General features: G+C 52.4%; 1 protein-coding gene across 1 annotated transcript; it reads left to right on the plus strand.

The window, feature by feature from the left end:
• The first annotated feature begins 426 nt into the window (after window positions 1-426).
• On the plus strand, window positions 427-19,052 carry LOC119567343 (zinc finger protein RFP-like). Its single transcript, XM_043525230.1, is given in 8 exon segments — window positions 427-604; window positions 606-932; window positions 5,601-5,696; window positions 8,524-8,754; window positions 9,076-9,098; window positions 10,003-10,118; window positions 17,227-17,286; window positions 18,258-19,052. Coding segments are annotated over 8 exon segments (1,461 nt in total). The 5' UTR covers window positions 427-511; the 3' UTR covers window positions 18,773-19,052.
• Window positions 19,053-24,066: the final 5,014 nt, after the last annotated feature.

The raw sequence follows: 24,066 nt of genomic DNA on the forward strand, positions 1-24,066 counted from the left end.
AAGGATGTGGGTCTCAGATATTTGGAGGATTGGCCCAGAGCCCAGTCTTTTGGGGCCACAGCTGGTGGTCCTGATCCTAGTCTGTCTGCCTCTCTTCTGGCAGAGAAGGCCAAGCCAGGCGAGCTTGGCCTTCAATCAAAGTTGGCATATTCCCATGCAAAGTTTTGATTTAATCAAAATAACATTTTCCAACAGAAAAATTGTTCCATTAGAATTTTTTTTTTTGACCAGCTCTAATTTGTATACGTGAGTGAGTAAAGGACAAGGGAAGTCGCAGGGCAATGGGGTAGCTACGCCATGGATTTCTGGGTTAACAAAGGGAGGAGTTGTCTCAGTTTGGACTCATCACACTTAGTTCAAAGCTACTCTGCAGTCCGCAAAAACCAGAGAATACGAGACTGTGCCCAGAAAGAAAATGCCCAATGACTAAGTCAAGTTCAGTCAGCCCATTTCTGAGAACACGGGAAATGAAACTTAACTCCTCTCATGTCTCTTTCCTGCACTAGAAGCCATGGCTGCTGCAAATCCAGCAAAAACTCTCCAGGATGAACTGACCTGTCCCATCTGTCTGGAGTATTTTCAAGATCCAGTATCTCTAGTATCCAGATCACAATTTCTGCAGAGCCTGCATCACCCAGTGCTGGGAGAGCTTGGATACAGAGGTCTCCTGCCCTCAGTGCAGAGAGGCCTTTCCCCAGAGGAACCTCAGACTTAACAAGAAGCTCAGGAATGTTGCAGAAGCAGTCAGAGAATTGAGGTTGCAGTCAGTGAAGGAACCAGAAGCAGAGACATTGTGTGAGAAACACAAGGAGCCTCTGAAACTGTTCTGCAAAAAGGATAAAATCCTCATCTGTGTCGTGTGTGACAAATCCAAGGAGCACAGAGATCACTCTGTGATTCCTGCAGAGGAGGTTGCTGCTGAAGAATTCAAGGTAGGAATTTACTGACTAACCATCATTTTTATAGCTAGAGCCTCGGGAAACTCACCTGCTCTGCCCCTCCCACCACATCCCAGAGACACAAACTCCCTCTCATTGCTTCTCCCCTCTTGGGGCCAAGGAAGCAGTAGGATGCTGCTGGGGCTGTCCTCTGGGCACACATCCCCATCACGCTTTCCCTGCAGAACTCCTCACGCAGGCAGGAAGGGAGCCGCACCCTCATGAGACTTAGCAAGGGCACTGAAGTGGCGCTCCCATCCTACAGACCCTAGCAAGTCTGTTTGATAAAATCAGGGGTGGGATTGCAGGAAGCAGGGACTGGGTGGGAGGGAGCAGCACAGCAATAGGGCACTGTAGCAGGGTCACCGCCTCCAGCGTGCCCCCTCATGGCCCAGGGTGGCTCTGCAGAGGCCCTGCCTCAGTTTCCCTCTGAGGTTCCCAGAAATAATCCACAAAGGGTTGTGGTCAATAACACCCCTGCTCTCCCAGCAGGGACTCCCAGGACTTTTTGTCTGGAGTTTGGCCTTATCACCCTGAAGAAGATCCAAGGCCTCCTCTGCCTTTTACACAGACCTCCTCCCTCTGGCCCTCCATAGGCCTCTGTTTTGGCTACCCCAGGCCTGATTGGAGCACATAACCCACCTGTGACGGGTTCAGTCACAGAGACCCCCTCGAGACGGTCACTCGATGTGCTGGGGATACCACTGAGAACAACCCCCCTGCCAGAAAAGGTACCCCTTCTCTCCTGACTTGCTGAGTTAAGACACTCCAGTCAGCTCCAGCACAGACCAAGGGGTTGGGCCACACCTCCCTGCAGTTTACTGAGACGGAGATTCACTCAGCCCAGGGGCTTCTCAGTTAACAGGGACTTTCCCAGCATAGAATATTCAGTCTTTCTGGGAGACTGAACCCAAAATAAATCTGTTTTACTCTGTATAATGCTTATACAGGGAAAAATCATAAATTGTCTGCCCCCTATAACACTGATATAGAGAGATGCACAGCTGTTTGCTCCCCCCAGGTATTAATCGCTTACTCTGGGTTTATTAATAAACAAAAGTGATTTTATTAAGTATAAAAAGTAGGATTTAAATGGTTTCAAGTAATAACAGACAGAACAAGGAAGGTCACAAAAGTAAAATAAAACAAATTCACAAGTCTAAGCCTAATACATTAAGAAACTGATTACAGGTAATATCTCACCCTCAAAGATGTTCCAATAAGCATACTTCACAGACTGGATTCTTTCCTAGCCTGGGCCCAATCCTTTTCAGACCAAAACTGTAGTTTATGGCCTGGGTCCAGCAACCTTGAGCCAGCTGAAGACAAAAGGGAAGGGCTGCAGGGACTTTTATATTCTCTTTCTTGTGGGCGGAAACTCCTTTGTTCCTTTGCAAAATCACAGCAACAGTATGGAGTTTGTAGCCACATGGGCAAGTCACATGTCCATGAAAGAGTCAGCTTTTTGCAGGCTGACACCATTGTTTACATGTTAGTTTGAATGTTCCCAGGAAAGCTCAGGTGTGGACTGGGGTCTCCCAACGCCCATTGTTAGTTAAATGTTTGCTGATGGGCCACTCATCAGCACACACAGAGAAATACAAGTTTATATCTTATTTCCCTAAATTCAGACATAGAAAAGATACATGCAAACAAATAGGATGAATCTATTCAGTAGATCATAACCTTTGCAAAGATATGTTACATGGCATATTTAGCATAAAGCAAATTCCAGTTATGTCATATTTATATTCATCAGCATATTTTCATAAAAATATGGTGTGCAATGTCACACCACCCATTCCTGGTCACTGGTCCTTCTTCATTGTCCCCACCTGCGTAGGAGAGCTGTCTATGTCACAGGTAGGGCTGAGACCCATCTCCCTTTCAAGGGCCAGCCACCCTGTGACCAGCATTGTCAACGTCCACATCTCCTAGGGCCACAGGGAGAGAGTCCCCGTCCTGCAGATATCCGTTTGGGAATTTGGGCCATAGATTTCAGTGTGCAAGCCTTGTGCCCATACAATTTTCTGCGTTGACATTCACAACAGTATTTAATAGAATGCACTGGTTTCCCGTTGCAGTAGCATCTACGAGTCCCAGTGAGGGATTAGGGCCGTCTTGTGCCAGGCGCTGTACAGACAAGTTAACCAAAGGGAGCTCACAGTCTAAAACCAGGACCGTGTGCAGCAGGTGGATAAAGAAACAGCCTGGGGTGGGAGTGGGGGACTCGTAAGGATGGCTGAGTATATTAGCGATCTCGATAGTCCGTTTGCTGCCCGTTTCCTCGGTGCAGCGTGTAAGTGCCCATACTTTTCAATCTAGACTGTTTTAGGTGCTGGAATGGCAGCAGGCAGGAGGGGGAGTCCACGGCCCAGTCTCCCCTCCCTGCTGGGGGCTTGGCAGGGAGGTCAGAATCGGGCTGAGGGTGCTGATACCCCCTTGGCACTGGTTCCCAAATGGTGGGTTGTGACCTGCCAGAGGGTCATGGGAAGGTGGTAGATGAGTGGTGGGCTTGGTGCACAGGTGAGACCCTGGGGGGAGAGGAATTGCAGAGCTGAGCCCACCCTACACTCAGCCGCAGTGGTAACTCCTGTCCCACGGGGCTGGCTCCAGCTCTCCACAGAGGGAGTTATGGCCAGAAAGAACCCCGTGGGCAGACTCCGGCATGAAGCTTCTTGTCCCGTCTGTCTGGAGTATTTCAGAGAACCTGTCACTCTGGAGCGGGGGCACAATTTCTGCTGAGCCTGCATCATCGAGTGCTGAGAGAAATCAGGTATAGCCATCACCTACCCTCAGTGTAGACAAACTGTGAGCAGAGAAACCCCAGGCCGAAGAGGCAGCTGGCAGCTGTCAGAGAAATAACCAAACAACTGAGTTTACAGGTAATAAAGGATGCAGGAGGGGAGAGGGTGTGTGGGGAACACCAGGAGCCTCTCAAGCTGTTCTGCGAGGAGGATCAAAGTCCCATTTGCCTAGCGTGTGACAGATCCCGGGCTCACCGAGATCACACAGTCCTTCCCATAGAGGAGGCTGCAGAGGAGCACAAGGTAAGGAATTGCTGTCAAGTTTAAGGAGTTATAGCTTTGGGTTTTAATTACCAGTTACTTTAATCACATGTTGACAGTCACAGGTATAACGGCATCATTCTGCTTTGTAAAGCCTTCACTGTATGAGAGATGCTGTAAACGGTGAGCGATGTGGCAGTGTGGCTAGCTGGGCAAGAGATGAAGACTTTACATACAGATGTTTGATGTGGCATCTTTTATCTGAAATCCCGAATCCTTTTCGAAACTGGCTCCCACTGGTGAAATAAGGGAATTTTCTGCAGAACTGAAGCTGCTAAATGATCAGTGAGGTTTAACTCACTAGAGCTGCAGGCCAGTCTGTGTGAGAGTGCTGCCCTCAGGCTGGAGAAGGGGGAGTTACAAGCTGTGGTTATTGCTGATTTATATCATAGTATTTATTATTATTTACTTACATACAGACCTCAGACAAGATTCGACCTCTACTGTGCTGGGCCCTGCACAAAACCCAGTGAGGGACAAACCCTGGCCTGTTTATAGTCTAAGTAGATAAGACAGACAGAGGGTGGGAGGGGAAACTGAGGCACAACAAGGGGATGGACTTGTCCAAGGTTACAGAGCAGCTCAGTGGCAGAGCTGGGAATAGACCCCAGGTCTCCCAACGCCCAGTCCAGTTCCCTGATCACTAGGTCATGCTGCCTCCACAGCAGTGATGAAGTGTGGCCATTAGGAGGGAACAACACCTTGATAAAGGTCCTAGGCCCAGCAAGGAGATGAAGTTTCTCCTTGGGATTCTGAATTCCCACGTTGCTGGTCTGCACTAGAGGAGCTCGCTGGGCTGAACACGGGGTGGCCCCTGAGCACCTTGAGCTTCTGCACAAGAGGGCTCCAGGCAGTGCAGGTCCCTGTCAGATCTCTTTGGGATTGAACTTGATTGCAGCAAAGCTAACCCCTGGGTGGGGCTGCCCCGCGTCAGTCTGAGGGACCAGCCACAGTGGCTCCATTAGTCCTCACGCTGCAGCATTTTGACACCCACTGCTGCTGGCAGCTTTGCTGGGAGCTGTGGAATAGCTGCCCAGGCGGCATTGCCACGGGAAGGGCTCAGGACAGCGCTCGGGCCAAGCCCAACCGTCCTCAACAAAACCCAGAATGTCTCATGGGGTTTGCCCTAGTGCTACGACCAGTTCTGTCCAGCCAGTCCCATCCACGAGGCTTGAGAGCTTACAGTCAGTGGGAGTTGGGCTCCGCTGAGAATCCCAGCCCAGATTTCTCACCCTGCAGGCTTCTGGGATTGGTGTCGCTTTGTTAGTTAATCCTTCTCCAACACAGGTTGTTTCGCACCGTGAAAGAACAATGCAAGGGTGTGACCCCAGTTTCATGTTGGTGTAAATCAGGGGAGACACAAAGTCAAATACAAACCACTCCAGCTCCATTAATATTAATATGACTTAAAGTCCTTGGTCTCGCTGATATCATAACCCTGCTCGGTTGTCCTGTCATCAATACAGTCAGTTGTTTGTTTGTTTCTTTGTTTTTGTTAAGGGTTGAAAAGGTTCCCCCTCACCCCCCCGACACACACACACTCTGATCTATCAAAATAAAAATCAAACCACCCAAAACATTTCCATTTGTTCAGGAAAAGATCCAGGCCCATTTGCAGACTCTGAGGGAGGAGAGAGAAAAGTTTCTGGGCTTTAAAGTGACTGGAGAGAAGAGGAGCCAGGAGTATCTGGTAGGTGCCCGTCATTTTTCACCTGCATTTGTAATGAGCTGGATGGAGGCCGCTCAGTCCTGGGTAAAGCAGAATTCAGTTAAGTGGGGAATAATCACAAGTAAATCAAAATGAGTTGTTTTAGCAGGAACTCCTGCTTGGGCTTACACCTTAAACTATTGTTCGTATCTACTGTGTATTAACTACTGTTAATTTAATTAAACTCACTTTATAGGGAACAATTTACATTGATGAACTAACAGAATTTTGAATTAGAAAATCCAATGCACTAGAACATAAACCCCAGGGATACATGTTCACGTCTCAGTTTTCAGCCTCTCGAAGCCCAGAGTTTGGAGGAAAAGTTCTTTGTTTACCGTTTTGTGTTGCAGCCTAAATAAAAACAGGTATTCCTTGGTGCAGTGTGTTGGTTTCTTAATTGAACAATTATCCCCCTGCTCCTCTCTGGTTTACCGTCCCTTTGTGCTCATTTCCCTATTCCTGTCATTCGCCTTGTACACCTTAGGCCCCGGTAAGGATTTCTTGTTTTACAGTCCTAGCTATTTTCTTATTTTCACTACAGCTCACTTCCTCCTTATTTCTTAAGTCTGTTTCTCTTTAATTACACTTTCTCCTTTATTACACCATATTTCCTTCATATTTCCTTCTTACGTTACTTTTCTCATAGTTTTTCGAACAATGCTTTTTGAATAATTTCTTATGTTGCAAAGGCCTTGTCCACACTACACAGCTTTCAGTGACATGGCCACGTCAACACAGCTGTGTCATTAAAAGTCGGGCAGCGTAGCCGCTGTTTGTTGGCTCTTTTGCAGACAAAATGCTCCCACCCCCAATGAGCGCCGTTCGCGTTTTTGACAGGAGAGCGCTCCTGCCGACCGCGGGCTGTTCACACTGGCACTTGCTGCAACAAAACGTTTGTCTCTCGGGGGAAGAGGGTTTAGCACCTCTGAAAGACAAAAAATTTAGTCATTCAATTGCCAGTGTGGACATAGCCTTAGAAACTCCAGCTATTTTTCCTCTTGTTTAACTGTACTGTTCTTCCTTTTACTTTCCCTCTTTTCCCCGCCTGCCATTGTCTTTCCTCTTACTGTCCCTTTGGTGGCTCCCCTACTGTTCCTATTACCCTCGTCTTTCCTGTTCCTCCTGAGCTGGGCTTCAGCTCTGTTCCTGGCACCCCCGCGACGATGCATCTCAGCCACTGTGGTCCCTATCCACGGGCTCCCCACTTACTGCGTCCCTTCTTTTCTGGTGCCAGGCGCTGCCGGGCTCGCTGCTGGCCTCTCTCTCTCTCCCAGCACTGGGAAGCCTCCCTCCAGACTCCACCAGCTGTTTCTGCCGCTCACAGCAGCACTCCAGGGGGAGTGGCCGCCTCCCCCCACCCCCTCTGTTTTTTTCCCTTTTATTTCCCCCCAAAAAACATAGGTGCTGGAACTAGGGGTTCTGGGGGTGCTGCCCCTGGGCTTGAAGGAGTGGTAACAACACAAATACATGGCTTCCGCCTTCAGCACCCCCCTATAAAGAGCATTTCAGCGCCACTGCCCAAAAACTGTCCCCAGGCTTGAGCTCACCCCACCTCAGTGGTCCTGGAATACTTGGCGTTCTCGAGACTTCTCCCGGAGCAGCTGGTTTGGGCTCCCCTTAAAAAAAAAAATTCTAAATCCCATGAGGCTGCCTCTGAGCCACCAACCTGGCAGTGCTGCGTCCATTGCCCAGCAGCCTCCGGTACTGGTGGGGCCTTTACACACTGACGGGAGGCGTGAGGTGTGTCTGTAGGTAGAGTCCTCTGTGGCCTTGGGGAGAGTGAGCGTTTGTCAGTTGATCCCTGATCCTGGGACACTGTGTGGGTGTGTGTACGTGCAGGTGCACACACACCTCCCTATGGGGGGCCTGAAAAACCCGCTCCCTAGAGAAGGGTAACATCTTCCTCTTCAGAGTCTATCATTTCATTTCAATCAGTGAATCCATTTCCAGCTTTTGTGGCTTCCATGAAAATCTTCCCAAGGTGAACTGAACGTATCCAGTGCAGCGCTCGATGCCTGAGTCTGTACGTTTTTATTGAATTGTTTCTTTCTTTTCTTCTCTGTCAAGGTAATTCTGTGGAGATCTGGGAACCTAACAGAACTTTCCATTGTCTGGATTTTTTTAAACGGGGGGCGGGGAATTGGGTAGAACCAAAAATGAACTTTTAAAAAATTTTGAGCAGATAAAAAAAATAATATTTTTTCTTGGACAAATGACATCTTTCACTTTGATAAACTCAAAATGTTTTGTTTCGATCTGGACCATTTTTTAAAATGATATAATTATATTAACTATAAGGAAATTTTCAAATAAATTTATTTCAAATAAAAAAAATCAAGCTATTTTCTTAAGAAATAGTGGAAATAAATGTCTTGATTTTTTCAAGATTTTTATTTATTTTTTACCAAACAGCAAATTTACATGAATTCATGAAACATTTCAGAGGTGACAAAACTGCATTTTCCCTGAAGAAAAATTTAGTGCAAAAAAATTTCGCCCAGATCTAGTGCTGAGTCCTGAATCCCGCTGCCTTGGGGTCTCCATCTCTGAGGTCCCCGATAACGCACTATCCTGACCAGGTCACACATGGAAATATCTCTGTAAGAGAGATAGAGGCCAAATGGGAAGGTGTGAGAAAATCCTCTCCCTCGTGGGATACAGGGCATAGTCTCCCACAAGGTATAGTCAAGTGTTCGATGTCTTAGAGTTTGAAAAGAAAGTCTCCCTCCTGCACACTCAGCACTCCATGCAGGGACCCCAGGCTCCGTCCATGTCCCTGACCAGCCCTTTCCCTACTGCTTTACAGAAACAGACCCAGGCCGAGAGGCAGAAGATTGCATGTCAATTTCAGCAACTGCGGCAGTTCCTGGAGGAACAAGAGCGACTCCTGCTGGCCCAGCTGGACCAGTTGGACAAGGAGATTGTGAACATACAGAATGACTATTTCACTAAACTTTCTACGAAGATTTCCCATCTCAGTGAGCTGATCAGTGAGATGGAGGGGAAGGGTCAGGAGTCAGCGAGTGAATTCCTGCAGGTGAGACCAAGTCAGAGAAACATCCCAGATCCCAAACAAAGGGACAGGACAGCTCCTGAATCCTGGACACTGGGGTCAAGCGGTCAGAGAGGACAGCATAACTCAGTGTGTGCATTGCACAAATGTGAGTTACAATTGTTCTTTCAAGAGATAGAGACACTTTTATATTAGAAATGGAAAAGCCTCATTAGCTCAGTGTATCCATGACCCTTGTCCTTTTTACCCTATATCTGCAAAATCCCTTCCTGAGATCCCAAGCGTGTGACTCAGGTAGGACTGAGATTCTCTCTCTCTCTCTCTCTCTCTCTCTGTCTTTTCTAGGACATTGGAAGCACCTTGAGCAGGTACGTGGCTCTTTCTCACTCCCACACACACTTCTTATGCTGGAAAAAAGCTTGGAAACCATGTTAACACCACATCTCCCCAGGGTCACACAGCAAAATGGGTGGGGCAGGGTCACATTCTGGATACCAATCTCTGATTAGCTTAATCCTGAGAGTCTCCCCTTTTTATAGAAGAGTCTGGGATTATCTATTGAATTGGATGCTACATCCCTGGGGGACTTGCTGGCTCAGCATTCTGGGGACGGAATAGGAGTGCTGAGGTACTGGTTACCATAGGCACCCATGGGAAAAAATTAGCGGGTTCTCTGCACCCCCTGACAACCAAGGTCCCCATGCCCCCCCTGAGCGCGCCACGCCCATGCTCCTCCCCCTCCCTCCCAGCGCCTCCCTGCCACCGGCCCGCCACCAAACAGCTGTTTGGCGGCACTTAGGATGCTCCAGGGGGGAGGGGGAGGAGCAGGGACACAGCATGCTTAGGGGAGGAGGCAGAGAAGAGGTGGGGCAGGGGCGGGGATTTGGGGGAAGGGGGTGGAATGGGGGCGGGGTGGGAAAAGGCAGGGCAGGGACATGGCCAGGGTGGGGTGGGGGTCCAGCACCACCAGGCAGAGGGGAAGTCAGCACCTATGCTGGTTACAATTTAACCCAGGTCTGCTGCAATAAAGAGAGATCCCACCTGAGGACTGTCTGGAGACCAGTGTGGAATGAGCTGGGTAGGGGGGAGTTGGTGTATCAGTCTAGTTCCTAATGGACAGATTTCTACAGCACTTAGCACTGGAATCTCCTATCCATCAGAAGCATAGAGGCCAGGGAGTGAATTGGCCATGGAGACTCAATTCCCCTTTTAACAAGAAATTATAACGTATCACTCAATGAAATATAAGAATGTGAATTTTTTTCTTTCCAGGTGTGAGAAGGGGAAGCTCCAGAAGTCAGTGGAGATTTCTCCTGAACTGGAAAAGGGGCTCAGCAATTTCTCCCAGAAATATATTGCTCTTAGGGAGACTCTGAGGATGTTCAAAGGTACTAAGACAGGACCTAGGAAGGGAAAGTGGAATATGCCTCTGAGACTGGGAGGAGATGGTGTCACGGAGTGTGGGGGAGTCCAGGCCCTGCACCCCTCTTCCTGGGATTCACTGAGACTCTCAGCCAGCCAGTAAAACAGAAGGTTTATTGGACAACAGGAACACAGTCCAAAACAGAGCTTGTGGGTACACCCAGGACCCCTCAGTCAAGTCCTTCTGGGGGAGCAGGGAGCTTAGACCCCAGCCCTGGGGTTCCCTGTGTTCCTCCACCCAGCCCCAACCTGAAAACTAAACCCACCGAGCAGGTTCCCTGCTGCAGCCTCTGTTCACATTCCTGGGCAGAGGTGTTACCTCCCCCTCCCCCTCCTGGCTCAGGTAACAGGCTCTCAGGTCTCCCGTCCCCAGGGCACATTCCCAGGTCAACACTCCCCCCTCCCTGCTGCGTCACATCGTCACATCTCTCCCCCCTTCGAGACTGAACTGAGCGGGGTCACTGTGACCAGTGACCTGGGGAAGTTCGGGGCCCCCTCTCCGGGACAGCGCATCCGCTATCAGGTTGGCACTTCCCTTCACATGGACCACGTCCATGTCGTAATCCTGCAGGAGCAGGCTCCACCTCAGGAGTTTGGCGTTGGCTCCTTCATCTGGTGCAGCCAGGTCAGGGGAGAGTGGTCGGTGTACACGGTGAAGTGTCGCCCGAAGAGATAGGGCTCTAGTTTCTTGAGGGCCCACACCATGGCCAGGCACTCCTTCTCGATGGCCGCGTAGTGTTGCTCCCGGGGTAGCAACTTCTTGCTCAGATACACGATGGGGTGTCTCTCCCCCTTTTCATCCTCCTGCTTTAACACCGCCCCCAGTCCCTTGTCGGAGGCGTCGGTGAACACCACAAAGGGCTTGTCAAAGTCTGGGTTTGCCAGAACTGGGCCACTGACCAGAGCCTCCTTCAGCGCCCGGAAAGCCTCCTGGCACTGCTCGGTCCAGACCACCTTGTCTGGCTTCCCCTTCTTGCATAGCTCAGTGATGGGGGTGGCTATGGCGCTAAAGTGGGGCACAAACCTTCGGTAGTATCCTGCCATCCCAATAAAGGCTTGGACCTGCTTTTTGGTGTGGGGAGCGGGCCAGTCTCTGATCACCTCCACCTTGGCCGGTTCCGGCTTTAGGCGGCCGCTCCCCACCCGATGGCCCAGGTAAGATACTTCAGCCATCCCCACCTTGCACTTCTCCGCTTTGACAGTCAGCCCAGCCCCCTGGAGTCGGTCCAGCACTTGTCTAACCTGGGACACGTGGTCCTCCCAGGTCTGGCTAAAGACACAGATGTCATCAATATACGCCACGGCAAAACTCTCCATCCCCCTCAGGAGCTGGTCCACCAGGCGCTGGAAGGTGGCCGGCGCTCCCTTGAGGCCGAAAGGCAGGGTCAGGAACTCATAGAGCCCCAGAGGGGTGATAAAGGCCGATTTCAGCCGGGCATCTGCATCCAGCGGCACTTGCCAGTAGCCCTTTGTAAGGTCCATGGTGGTAAGGTACCGAGCTCCTCCCAGCTTGTCTAGGAGCTCGTCCGGCCTGGGCATGGGGTAGGCATCAGATACAGTGATGGCATTGAGCTTCCGATAGTCCACACAGAACCGGACGGACCCATCCTTTTTGGGGACCAGCACCACCGGCGAGGCCCAAGGGCTGGCCGATGGCTGGATCACCCCCAAAGCCAGCATGTCCCGGACCTCTCTTTCCAGGTCCTGAGCAGTTTTCCCTGTGACTCGGAAGGGGGAGCATCTTATCGGCAGGTGCGACCCTGTCTGCACCCGGTGGACAGTCAGATTAGTGCGTCCAGGCTGGTTGGAAAACAGCTGTCGGTACGGATACAGCACCCCCCTGACCTCAGCTTGCTGGGCAGGGGTGAGCTGATCCGAGAGGGGAATTGTTTCCAGGGGGGAACCAGCTCTGGTCCCAGGGAACAGATCTACTAAAGGGTCATCTCCCTGCTCCTCCCACTGACCACACACAGCTAACACCACATTCCCCCTGGCATAATATGGCTTCATCATATTCACATGGTACACCCGGCGGTGGTGGGCCCGGTTCGACAGCTCCACCACATAGTTTACCTCATTGAGCTGCTTGACGACCTTGAAAGGGCCCTCCCAGGCGGCCTGTAGTTTGTTCTTTCTCACGGGGATGAGAACCATCACCTGATCCCCGGTGGCGTAGGCACGGGCCCGCGCCGTGCGGTCATACCAGACCTTCTGCTTCCCCTGGGCTCTGGCCAGATTCTCCCTGGCCAGGCCCATGAGTTCAGCCAGTCTCTCTCGGAAGGTCAGGACATACTCCACCACTGACTCTCCATCGGGAGTGGCCTTCCCCTCCCACTCGTCTCTCATCAGGTCCAGGGGGCCCCTCACCCTCCTTCCATATAACAGTTCGAAAGGCGAAAATCCGGTAGACTCCTGGGGCACCTCCCTGTACGCGAACAGCAGGTGAGGTAAGTACTTGTCCCAATCCTGCGGGTGCTGGTTCATAAAGGTTTTCAGCATCATCTTTAGCGTCCCGTTAAACCTCTCCACCAGCCCATTGGACTGGGGGTGATACGCTGAGGCCCAGTCGTGCCGGACCCCACATTTCTCCCACAAGCACCGGAGCAGGGCCGACATGAAGTTGGAGCCTTGGTCTGTCAGACTTCCCTGGGGAACCCCACTCGGCTGAAAATGGTCAGGAGCGCATCTGCCACGGTGTCTGCTTCAATGGAAGCTAAGGGCACTGCCTCGGGGTAGCGGGTGGCGAAATCTACCACCACCAGAATGTATTTCTTCCCCGACCGGGTCGTCTTGCTGAGAGGCCCCACGATGTCCATGGCCACCTTCTGGAAAGGCTCCTCTATGATGGGCAAAGGTCTCAAGGCCGCTTTCCCCTTGTCCCGGGCCTTCCCCACCCTCTGACAGGGGTCACAGGATCGGCAATACTGCCGGACGGTGGTAAAGACCCCGGGCCAGTAAAAGTTCTGTAGCAACCTCTGCCGGGTGCGCCGGATTCCCTGGTGCCCTGCGAGGGGGATGTCATGGGCCAGGTACAGGAGCTTGCGGCGATACTTCTGGGGGACCACCAGCTGCCTCCTGATCCCACAGGACTCCCCTTCCCCTGGGGGAGCCCATTCTCGGTACAGGAACCCCTTCTCCCACAGGAACCTCTCCTGGCAGCCTCTCCTCATGGTCCGTCCCACACTGAGGTCGGCCAGGTCCCTGAGCTTCTGCAAGGAGGGATCTTTCCTCAACTCGGCCTGGAACTCAGTGGCTGGGGAAGGGATGGGGCCCGGTTCCCCCTCCGTGGCCAGGTCTGAGGCCTCAGCCTCTCTGAGCCGTGCCCCTCGGCGCTCCCTCCCCACCCGAGTAGGGTCTCGCGCCTCCAGTGTGGTACCCTCCCCAGGGTCAGGTCGCAGTGCCCCTCGCCGGCTCTGGCTACGGGTCACAACCAGGGCGGTCTGGGGGTCGCTTGGCCAGTCCTCTAGGTCTCCCCCCATCAAAACTTCAGTGGGCAAATGGTGGTGTACCCCCCACATCCTTGGGGCCCTCCTTGGCCCCCCATTTCAGGTGTACCCTTGCCACGGGCACCTTAAATGGGGTCCCGCCCACCCCCGTCAGGGTCAGGTAGGTGTTGGGCACCACCCGATCTGGGGCCACCACCTCGGGCCGGGCCAGCGTCACCTCCGCGCCCGTATCCCAGTATCCATTGACCTTCCTCCCATCCACCTCCAGGGGAAACAAGGCACTCTCCTCCGGAGGGACAGCCCCGCGCCCACCCTGTAAACCGAGCACCCTGAGTCCCGGAGCATCCGGCCCTCTGGCGGGGCTGGCTGGGGGTACTCTTCCCTCCTGAGCAGGTGGCAAACTGGTAGCCCCCATTTCCTGGGTCGTCTGCCCCTCGTCCAGCTGGGTCCCTACCCAGTTAACCCTGGGTAGGTTGGGTCTGCTCAGTTTGTCCCTGAGCCCGGGGCACTGGGCCCGTACGTGGCCTCTCTGGCCACAGTGATAGCAGCTCAGGTCACGTTGGTCCCCTCGAGCGGGTCGGAGGGGCCCGACACCAGGCGTTCCCCTTGGGAGGGGGTTCTCCCTATTTCCCCGCTGGGAGGCCCCATGGTGACTCTCTCTCTGCATCAGGGGGGGCCTGTTCTTTTGGGATTCCTCCCGGCTACCCCCTGACCGACTGTTCACAAACTCGTCGGCCAGCTGCCCTGCGTGCTGGGGGTTCGCGAGCTTTTTGTCCACCAGCCACAGCCTCAGGTCGGAAGGGCACTGTTCATACAGGTGCTCCAGTACGAACAGGTCAAGCAGGTCCTCTTTAGTTTGGGCCCCCGCTGTCCACTTGCGGGCATATCCCTGCATCCTGTTGACCAGTTGTAGGTAGGTGACCTCAGGCGTTTTACGCTGACCCCGGAACCTTCTCCGGTACATCTCGGGGGTCAGCCCAAACTCACGGAGCAGGGCCTGTTTGAACAGTTCATAGTCCCCTGCCTCTACCCCTGTCATCCGGCTGTACACCTCTACGGCTTTGGGGTCCAGTAAGGGGGTGAGGAACTGGAGCCTGTCTGCAGGGTCAACCCTGTGCAGCTCGCAGGCATTCTCAAAGGCCGTCAGGAAGCTATCCATGTCCTCCCCCTCCTTCCGCTGGGCCAGGAAGCACTTATCAAAGCCCCTTGCAGTCTGGGGTCCCCCCTCACTCACCGCAGCCGGGGCCCCACTGCTCCTCAGCCTGGCCAGCTCCAGTTCATGCTGTCTTTGTTTCTCCTTCTCCTGCTGCTCATGTTGACGTTCCCTCTCCTTCTCCTGACGCTCCCTCTCCTTCTCCTGATGCTCCCTCTCCTTCTCCTCCTGCTCATGTTGACGTTGTTTCTCCTTCTCCTCCTGCTCACGTTGACGTTGTTTCTCCTTCTCCTGACGCTCCCTCTCCTTCTCCTGACGCTCCCTCTCCTTCTCCTGACGCTCCCTCTCCTTCTCCTCCTGCTCATGTTGACGTTGTTTCTCCTCATGTTGACGTTGTTTTTCATGATCCTCCAGCTCCCTCATTTTCCTCTCCCTCTCCCATTCCAGCCGCATCCGCTCCAGGGACGGGGAGCTCCGCCGGGAGGATCCCCTGCTGGCTGCTGGGGTCAGGATGCCCTCGGTATTCGCTGGGCTTCCCCCAACCCCTCCCCCAGGCATAGGTAGGAAGGGTCTCGGGGTGTCCTGGGCAGCAGTCTGACCCCTCCCAGCCTGGTCAGGCCCCAGGGCCCACGCTGCGTCCGCCGGGCGGCTTCCCTCAGGGACAGGGATCGGGTCATCCAAGCGATCCCTCTCCTCCAGCTGGGCAATCAGCTGTTCCTTGGTGGACCTCCCGATGCGCAGCCCCCTCTGCCTGCACAGCTCCACCAGGTCGCTCTTAAGGCGTTTAGCGTACATCTCCCTGCTGGCCACTCGCAGGCCGGGCAGCTTTCCACGGTTTCCAGGAAAAGCCCCTAGTGTGCCAGTCCTTCTTGAGGTCACCACCTCTTTGCCAGGGTCGAGCTGCAGACTCCTCCGCCCCTGGGACCCGCTCGCTGCAATCCCCCGGGGGACCCTGTTACTGCAAAAGTTCTTCTCTCTGGTCACACACTCCCAGGGGTTAACCGCCCCCTGAAACCGTCTCTCTCTGAATCTTCAGCACACCTGGTCCCCGTCAATCCCCCTTCGTTTTACTGTTCCCCAGTCACTTACTGCAGGAAGCGCCGTTCACGGGGTGCAGTAGATCCCACCGCTGCCACCAGTTGTCACGGAGTGTGGGGGAGTCCAGGCCCTGCACCCCTCTTCCTGGGATTCACTGAGACTCTCAGCCAGCCAGTAAAACAGAAGGTTTATTGGACAACAGGAACACAGTCCAAAACAGAGCTTGTGGGTACACCCAGGACCCCTCAGTCAAGTCCTTCTGGGGGAGCAGGGAGCTTAGACCCCAGCCCTGGGGTTCCCTGTGTTCCTCCACCCAGCCCCAAACTGAAAACTAAATCCCCCCAGCAGGTTCCCTGCTGCAGCCTCCGTCCACATTCCTGGGCAGAGGTGTTACCTCCCCCTCCCCCTCCTGGCTCAGGTAACAGGCTCTCGGTCTCCCGTCCCCAGGGCACATTCCCAGGTCAACACTCCCCCCTCCCTGCTGCGTCACATCGTCACAGATGGGCTCTGGCCAATTAGATGACATATCTATTTAATAAAATGTGGAAAGTAGAGAAATTGAGCAGATGTAGCAGGGGCCCAGGCATCAGGATGTTTCAAATTAATTCATGATTTACCAAAGGTCACAACATTAAGGTCCAAATTTAGCCAAATGGCCTAAATTGTGCCCCCTGAGTTTCTCTCTCCCAGTTACAGAGCTGGCAAAGCCTATCGGGCCCAATGAATCAGGGGTGATTCTCTAGCTGGATCTCAGGACTTCCCTAGCCTGTGCCAAGGTCTGCACTGCCCTCTGAAGCCACTAAATAGGGGAGTCACAGATTGGCCTTCTCTATCCCTTTGCCAGTTCAGGATAAATTTGGCCCATTGAGTTGACCCTCTTCCATCTCAAATTTCCCCACTTATAAAATAATTTTATCATTATTCATATTTCAGTCTATGGAGGGGAAAGGGCCCCATTGTGCTGAGCTCTGCAGAGACGCTGAGTAAATAGACCCAAAAAGTTTACAATTCAGAGCCCTGACTGCAAATTCTTAACATCCCATGAATGTCAAAGAGACCAAAGTGCGCAAAGCTACTTTCGCCCTAAACTTTTTGCAGGATCTGGGTCTCAGTTACGGCAAAATGCAACTGGTGAATGAGACAAACCAGCTGGGGTTGGGGGGTGGATGATGAGGGGAAAGGATATCTCTCCTAGAGATTGCATCTCACAGGTGTGGCTTAATGACAGTTGATTCCATTGCTGTGAGACGTCTGAATAAAAGAGGAAATAGGAGGTTTCAGACTAGTTTATATTGATATTAAAGCCCTAAGTGTGTGTCTGTGCCTCGGTTTGTTTTTTGGTTGTAATTAAAACACAGTTATATTGGTTTAGAAGAAGAATGCGGTTACACATACGACAGCATGAAAGCTCATCTTTCTTATCCTTTGCCCCTCCAGCCACTCTGCCATCTGAACTGGAGACAAAAAGAGAGAAATCCCTAGGATCCCGCAGACTGGGTGAGATTTCAGCTGGAGACTATCTTTAAATTATGAGAAAATTCCACAAAAATATGTTAATAAAATCAACCAAACCGACACCGGTCATGCCATACACAGCCCTAAAAATAAAAGCATGTCATTCTAAGGAGATCCAAGCTGAAGTCAGACAAACAATCCTGAAGCCAATTGCCAACCTTAGTGCTGAGTTCGTGCCCACGCCAATGATCAGAAACACTCACACTGACCAACATCCAAACACCTGAACACTGATCCTGGCATTTTCATAGGCATTCGTTGACCTTTTTAATATTATATTCAGAGTGATGAACAGAAAAACCTCTCCCCTGAGGGCTGGCACATCCCTCTCCTTTGCCCCTTCTCCAATATCCTCCCTTTCCTGGGGGCAGGGCTGGGCTCTCCCATGGGAGCTGCTCACTGCTTCCTGGATTGGGGAGGTGCTCTCCCTCTGAAGCTGCCCGCTCTCGCCTCCCCCCCCCCACCCCCCGCCTTCTCTCTGGGCTGGGAATGGGGGTACCCCACCATCTCCTACTCTCTGGTCTGGAGCGGCTCTTCCCCAATGCTGCACCTTCCTCTCTGTTCCCCGGCCTGGGAGTGGAGGCTACATTAGGGGAAGGAGCTTCCCTCTGAGGTTTAAAGCTGGTACCTGCCTCCCTTGCTCCCTCCTCAGGAAAAGCTTCTGAGACCTTCCTTGCTGTGTCTGTGCTGCTGGGAACGGAGCAGCCCCAGCAGAGGGAGCCGGGAGCTGAAGTCTCTGCGAACAAAGGAGAAACTAAAGAAGCAGGTCCCATTAAACACAGTGAGGAACTGCAGTGAGAGACCTGCTCAGTCTCAGGTGCCCAAGACAGAGGCAGCTCCCTGGGATCCAGGCCTGTCCCAGCCAGACCAGGGCTGCTGGGGAGTGTGAAACATGGCACCACCAGCCCCCAGGACTGAGCTCTGCCCCTCACGCTCTGCTTCTCTCTCTCCAGCAAATGTGACTCTGGATCCAGACACAGCTCATCCCCGACTGATGGTGTCTGAGGATCGGAAAAGTGTGAGCTATAGTTACACCCGGCAGGATCTGCCCAACAATCCGGAGAGATTTGATACTAGAGTCTGTGTGCTGGGCTGCGAGGGATTCACCTCGGGGAGACATTACTGGGAGGTGGAGGTGAAGGATGAGGGAACCTGGGCTGTGGGGGTGGCCAGAGAGTCTGTGTGGAGGAAGGGAGGGAGAACCCGTAACCCTGAGGACAGGATCTGGGCTGTGGCTTGGTATATGAATACGTTCTGCGCTGTCTCCTCCTCTGAGACGCCTCTGTCGCTGAGTCGTGATCTCAGGTTTATCCGGGTTTCTGTGGACTATGAACAGGGGCAAGTGATATTTGCCAATGCTGATAATGATGACCCAATCTTCACTTTCTCAACAACCTCTTTTGATGGGGATAGAATCTATCCCTGGTTCCGGGTGGGGCAGAGATCCCAGTTCAGCCTGTGTCACTGAGACATGGTGGGAGCATACTGCACTGGGGATCCTGAAATCAGCCTCTCCAGCATCAGACACACCAGTCTCTAGTACTCTTGTATTCCTGCAGACTTTCTATCATGTCGTCTCCATGACCCCAGTAGTTCCATGGGGTCTGGACTGTCAAACCATAGAGAGCAGGGAGTGATTGAGATGGAGAAGCCAATCTCATTGCCCCAGGATTGTGCAGCCTGTTTGTCACTGTCCTCTATGGTCAAGAGGACTGTGGGGATCCTGGGTCAGACATGGGGGAAATAGCCCACTAGGAATGAAAAAATTGGCTCCTCTAGATGCCGTCATCCTAATCTCTGCGACCCTGGAAGGCTTGCATCTATCTAGTCGTCTGCCTCATGTCATCTCCCATCTCGTAGCTCCTTATCTCTGCCCCCTGGAAGGGAATCTGCTCCCTCCCCACTTCGGCACCAGGGATGGGAAGGAGGAGGGGTTGAAGAGGAGCGGACTGGCCTGAGGGGCAGATGTGGGGACTGCAGGGTCACAGAATTAATTAATTGGGATTTGGGGGTTGGAGAGAAGCTGGAAGCCCCGCACCAGCATGAAACGTTTTATACAAATCTGTGTCATTAGATCTATGGTTCCCCCAGCAACAGCTCCTGCAACAGGGCTAAAGTCACTTTCCTCTATAGATATGGATGAGTTGGGAACACTGTAATGTCACTGTGATGCTGGCAAACCAAGTGCCAGCTCTTACCAAACTATCAGGCATTAGCTAAGAACTGGCAAACTCATAGCTGGAGATCAGAGCAGTTCACCTGTATGTTACTTTTACTTGAAATAGGTATTAGTCTTGCAACAATGTGTTGAGTGTTTAGACTCCACGAAATACTTGTAAATTGCTGCGTGCATTGATTTCACGTGTAATGCTGGAATTCCATGCTATAAGAAAATAGCCTGGGTCTACTCAAGGAGTTGAGGTCGAATTTAGCAGCGTTAAATCGATTTAACCCTGCACCCGTCCACACGACGAAGCCCTTTTTTTCGACTTAAAGGGCTCTTAAAATCAATTTCCTTACTCCACCCCCGACAAGTGGATTAGCGTTGAAATTGGCCTTGCCGGGTCGAATTTGGGATACTGTGGATGCAATTAGACGGTATTGGCCTCCGGGAGCTATCCACAGATGCTCCATTGTGACCGCTCTGGACAGCACTCTCAACTCAGATGCACTGGCCAGGTAGACAGGAAAAGGCCCGCGAACTTTTGCATTTCAATTCCCTGTTTGGCCAGCGTGGCAAGCTGCAGGTGACCATGCAGAGCTCATCAGCAGAGGTGACCATGATGGAGTCCCAGAATCGCAAAAGAGCTCCGCATGGCCGAACGGGAGGTACGGGATCTGATCGCTGTATGGGAAGAGGAATCCGTGCCATCAGAACTCCGTTCCAGTTTTCGAAATGCCAAAACCTTTGTCAAAATCTCCCAGGGCATGAAGGACAGAGGCCATAACAGGGACCCGAAGCAGTGCCGCGTGAAACTTAAGGAGCTGAGGCAAGCCTACCAGAAAACCAGAGAGGCGAATGGCCGCTCCGGGTCAGAGCCCCAAATATGCCGCTTCTATGATGAGCTGCATGCCATTTTAGGGGGTTCAGCCACCACTACCCCAGCCGTGTTGTTTGACTCCTTCAATGGAGATAGAAGCAACACAGAAGCAGATTCTGGGGACGAGGAAGATGATGATGATGAGGTTGTAGATAGCTCACAGCAAGCAAGCGGAGAAACCGGTTTTCCTGACAGCCAGGAACTGTTTCTCACCCTGGACCTGGAGCCAGTACCCCCCCGAACCCACCCAAGGCTGCCTCCCAGACCTGCCAGGTGGAGAAGGGACCTCTGGTGAGTTACCTTTTTAAATAGTAGACATGGTTTAAAAGCAAGCGTGTTTAATGATTAATTTGCCCTGGCATTTGTGGCTCTCCGGGATGTACTCCCAAAGCCTTTGCAGAAGGTTTCTGGGGAGGGCAGCCTTATTCCGTCCACCATGGTAGGACACTTTACCACACCAGGCCAGTAGCATGTACTCGGGAATCATTGTACAACAAAGCATTGCAGTGTATGTTTGCTGGCGTTCAAACAACATCCGTTCTTATCTCTCTGTGTTTTCCTCGGGAGACTGATATCATTCATGGTCACCTGGTTGAAATAGGGTGCTTTTCTTAAGGGGACATTCAGGGGGTGCCCGTTCCTGCTGGGCTGTTTGCCTGTGGCTGAACAGAAATGTTCCCGCTGTTAGCCATGGGGAGGGGGGAGGGGGGAAGGGCTAGTCACGCGGGGGGGGGAGGCAAAATGCGACATTGGAACGAAAGCACACGTGCTATGTATGTAGTGTTAACAGCAAGGTTTACCATGAAAGAGTGTACCCATTGTTCTATAAAAAGTGTCTTTTTAAATACCACTGTCCCTTTTTTTTCTCCACCAGCTGCATGTGTTTCAAGGATCACAGGATCTTCTCCTTCCCAGAGGCTAGCGAAGATTAGAAGGCGAAAAAAACCGCACTCGCGATGAAATGTTTTCTGAGCTCATGCTGTCCTCCCACACTGACAGAGCACAGACGAATGCGTGGAGGCAGACAATGTCAGAGTGCAGGAAAGCACAAAATGACCGGGAGGAGAGGTGGCGGGCTGAGGAGAGTAAATGGCGGGCTGAAGAGAGGGCTGAAGCTGAAAGGTGGTGGCAGCATGATGAGAGGAGGCAGGATTCAATGCTGAGGCTGCTGGAGGATCAAACTTATATGCTCCAGCATATGGCTGAGCTGCAGGAAAGGCAGCTGGAGCACAGACTGCTGCTACAGTCCCTGTGTAACCAACCGCCCTCCTCCCCAAGCCCCATAGCCTCCTCACCCAGGTGCCCAAGAACGCGGTGGGGGGGGCCTCCGGCCACCCAGCCACTCCACCCCAGAGGATTGCCCAAGCAACAGAAGGCTGGCATTCAATAAATTTTAAAGTTTTAAACTTTTAAAGTGCTGTGTGGCCTTGTCCTTCCCTCCTCCTCCAGCACCCCTCCCAGTGCTTCCCTCCTCCACCACCTCTCCCGGGCTACCTTGGCAGTTATCCCCCTATTTGTGTGATGAATTAATAAAGAATGCATGAATGTGAAGCAACAATGACTTTATTGCGTCTGCAAGCGGTGATCAAAGGGTGGTTGGCTTACAGGGAAGTAGAGTGAACCAAGGGGGGTGGGGTTCATCAAGGAGAAACAAACAGAAGTATCACACCGAAGCCTGGCCAGTCATGAAACTGGTTTTCAAAGCTTCTCTGATGCACACCGTGACCTCGTGTGCTCTTCTAACTGCCCTGGTGTCTGGCTGCGCGTAACCAGCAGCCAGGCGATTTGCCTCAACCTCCCACCCCACCATAAACGTCTCCCCCTTACTCTCACAGATATTGTGGAGTGCACAGCAAGCAGTAATAACAGTGGGAATATTGGTTTCGCTGAGGTCTAACTGAGTCAGTAAACTGCGCCAGCGCGCCTTTAAACATCCAAATGCACATTCTACCACCATTCTGCACTTGCTCAGCCTGTAGTTGAACAGCTCCTGACTACTGTCCAGGCTGCCTGTGTATGGCTTCATGAGCCATGGCATTAAGGGGTAGGCTGGGTCCCCAACGATAACTATAGGCATTTCAACATTCCCAACGGTTATTTTCTGGTCTGGGAAGAAAAGTCCCTTCCTGCAGCTTTTGAAACAGACCAGAGTTCCTGAAGATGCAAGCGTCGTGTACCTTTCCCGGCCATCCCACGTTGATGTTGGTGAAACGTCCGTTGTGATCCACCAGTGCTTGCAGCACTATTGAAAAGTACCCCTTGTGGTTTATGTACTCTCCGGCTTGGTGCTCCGGTGCCAAGATAGGGATATGGGTTCCGTCTATGGCCCCACCACAGTTAGGGAATCTCATTGCAGCAAAGCCATCCACTATGACCTGCACATTTCCCAGAGTCACTACCCTTGATATCAGCAGATCTTTGGTTGTGTGGGCTACTTGCATCACAGCAGCCCCCACAGTAGATTTGCCCACTCCAAATTGATTCCCGACTGACCAGTAGCTCTCTGGCGTTGCAAGCTTTCACGGGGCTATTGCCACTTGCTTCTCAACTGTGAGAACTGCTCTCATCTTGGTATTCTTGCACCTCAGGGCAGGGGAAAGCAAGTCACAAAGTTCCATGAAAGTGCCCTTACGCATGCGAAAGTTTTGCAGCCACTGGGAATTGTCCCAGACCTGCAACACTATGCGGTCCCACCAGTGTGCGTGTTTCCCGAGCCCAGAATCAGCGTTCCACCGCATGAACCTCCCCCATTAGCACCATGATGCCCGCATTGCCAGGGCCCGTGCTTTGAGAGAAGTCTGTGTCCATGTCCTCATCACTCTCGTCACCGCGCTGACGTCGCCTACTCGCCCGGTTTTGCTTTGCCAGGTTCTGGTGCTGCATATACTGCTGGATAATGCGCGTGGTGTTTAATGTGCTCCTAATTGCCCAAGTGATCTGAGCGGGCTCCCTGCTTGCCGTGGTATGGCGTCTGCACAGAAAAAAGGCACGGAACGATTGTCTGCCGTTGCCCTGACGGAGGGAGGGGCGACTGACGACACGGCTTACAGGGTTGACTTACAGGGAATTAAAATCAACAAAGGGGGTGGCTTTACTTCAAGGAGAAACAAAAACAACTGTCACACAGAATGGCCCCCTCAAGGATTGAGCTCAAAGCCCTGGGTTTAGCAGGCCAACGCTCAACCCACTGAGCTATCCCTCCGCCCGGTATTTCAGGCAGGACTGAATCTCTATTAAACTTTTCAAGGTGCCCCTGACAGACCTCACCAAAACGATTGTCGGCCGTTGATTTCACGGAGCGAGGGTGGGGGGAGCAAATGAATACAAAACAAATCTGGTCTGTTTCTTGTTTTGATCCTCTCCATCTATCTTTTACATCTTTGGCTGGCAGCAGACGGCGCAGTAGAACTGCTAGCCACCCTCATCTCCTGCCTGCTCAGCAGAAGATGGTGCAATAGGACTGCCTGCAGGACTACAGAGAATGACCTGGTCGAGTCACTCCTCTTTCAGTCCCTGCGCCCATGTCTGCCCGGGCGCTCCTGACCGACCTTACCGAGGCGGCCAGGAGCACCTCGGACACGATGACGATGGTTTTCAGGCCTATTGCACCGTCTGCTGCCACAAGGCAAGGGGTTGCTGCTGCTGTGTAGCAATGCAGTACCACGTCTGCCAGCACCCAGGAGACATACGGTGACGGTGAGCTGAGCGGGCTCCATCCTTG

Source organism: Chelonia mydas, chromosome 11 (assembly GCF_015237465.2).
Source record: "Chelonia mydas isolate rCheMyd1 chromosome 11, rCheMyd1.pri.v2, whole genome shotgun sequence".
NCBI lineage: Eukaryota > Metazoa > Chordata > Testudines > Cheloniidae > Chelonia > Chelonia mydas.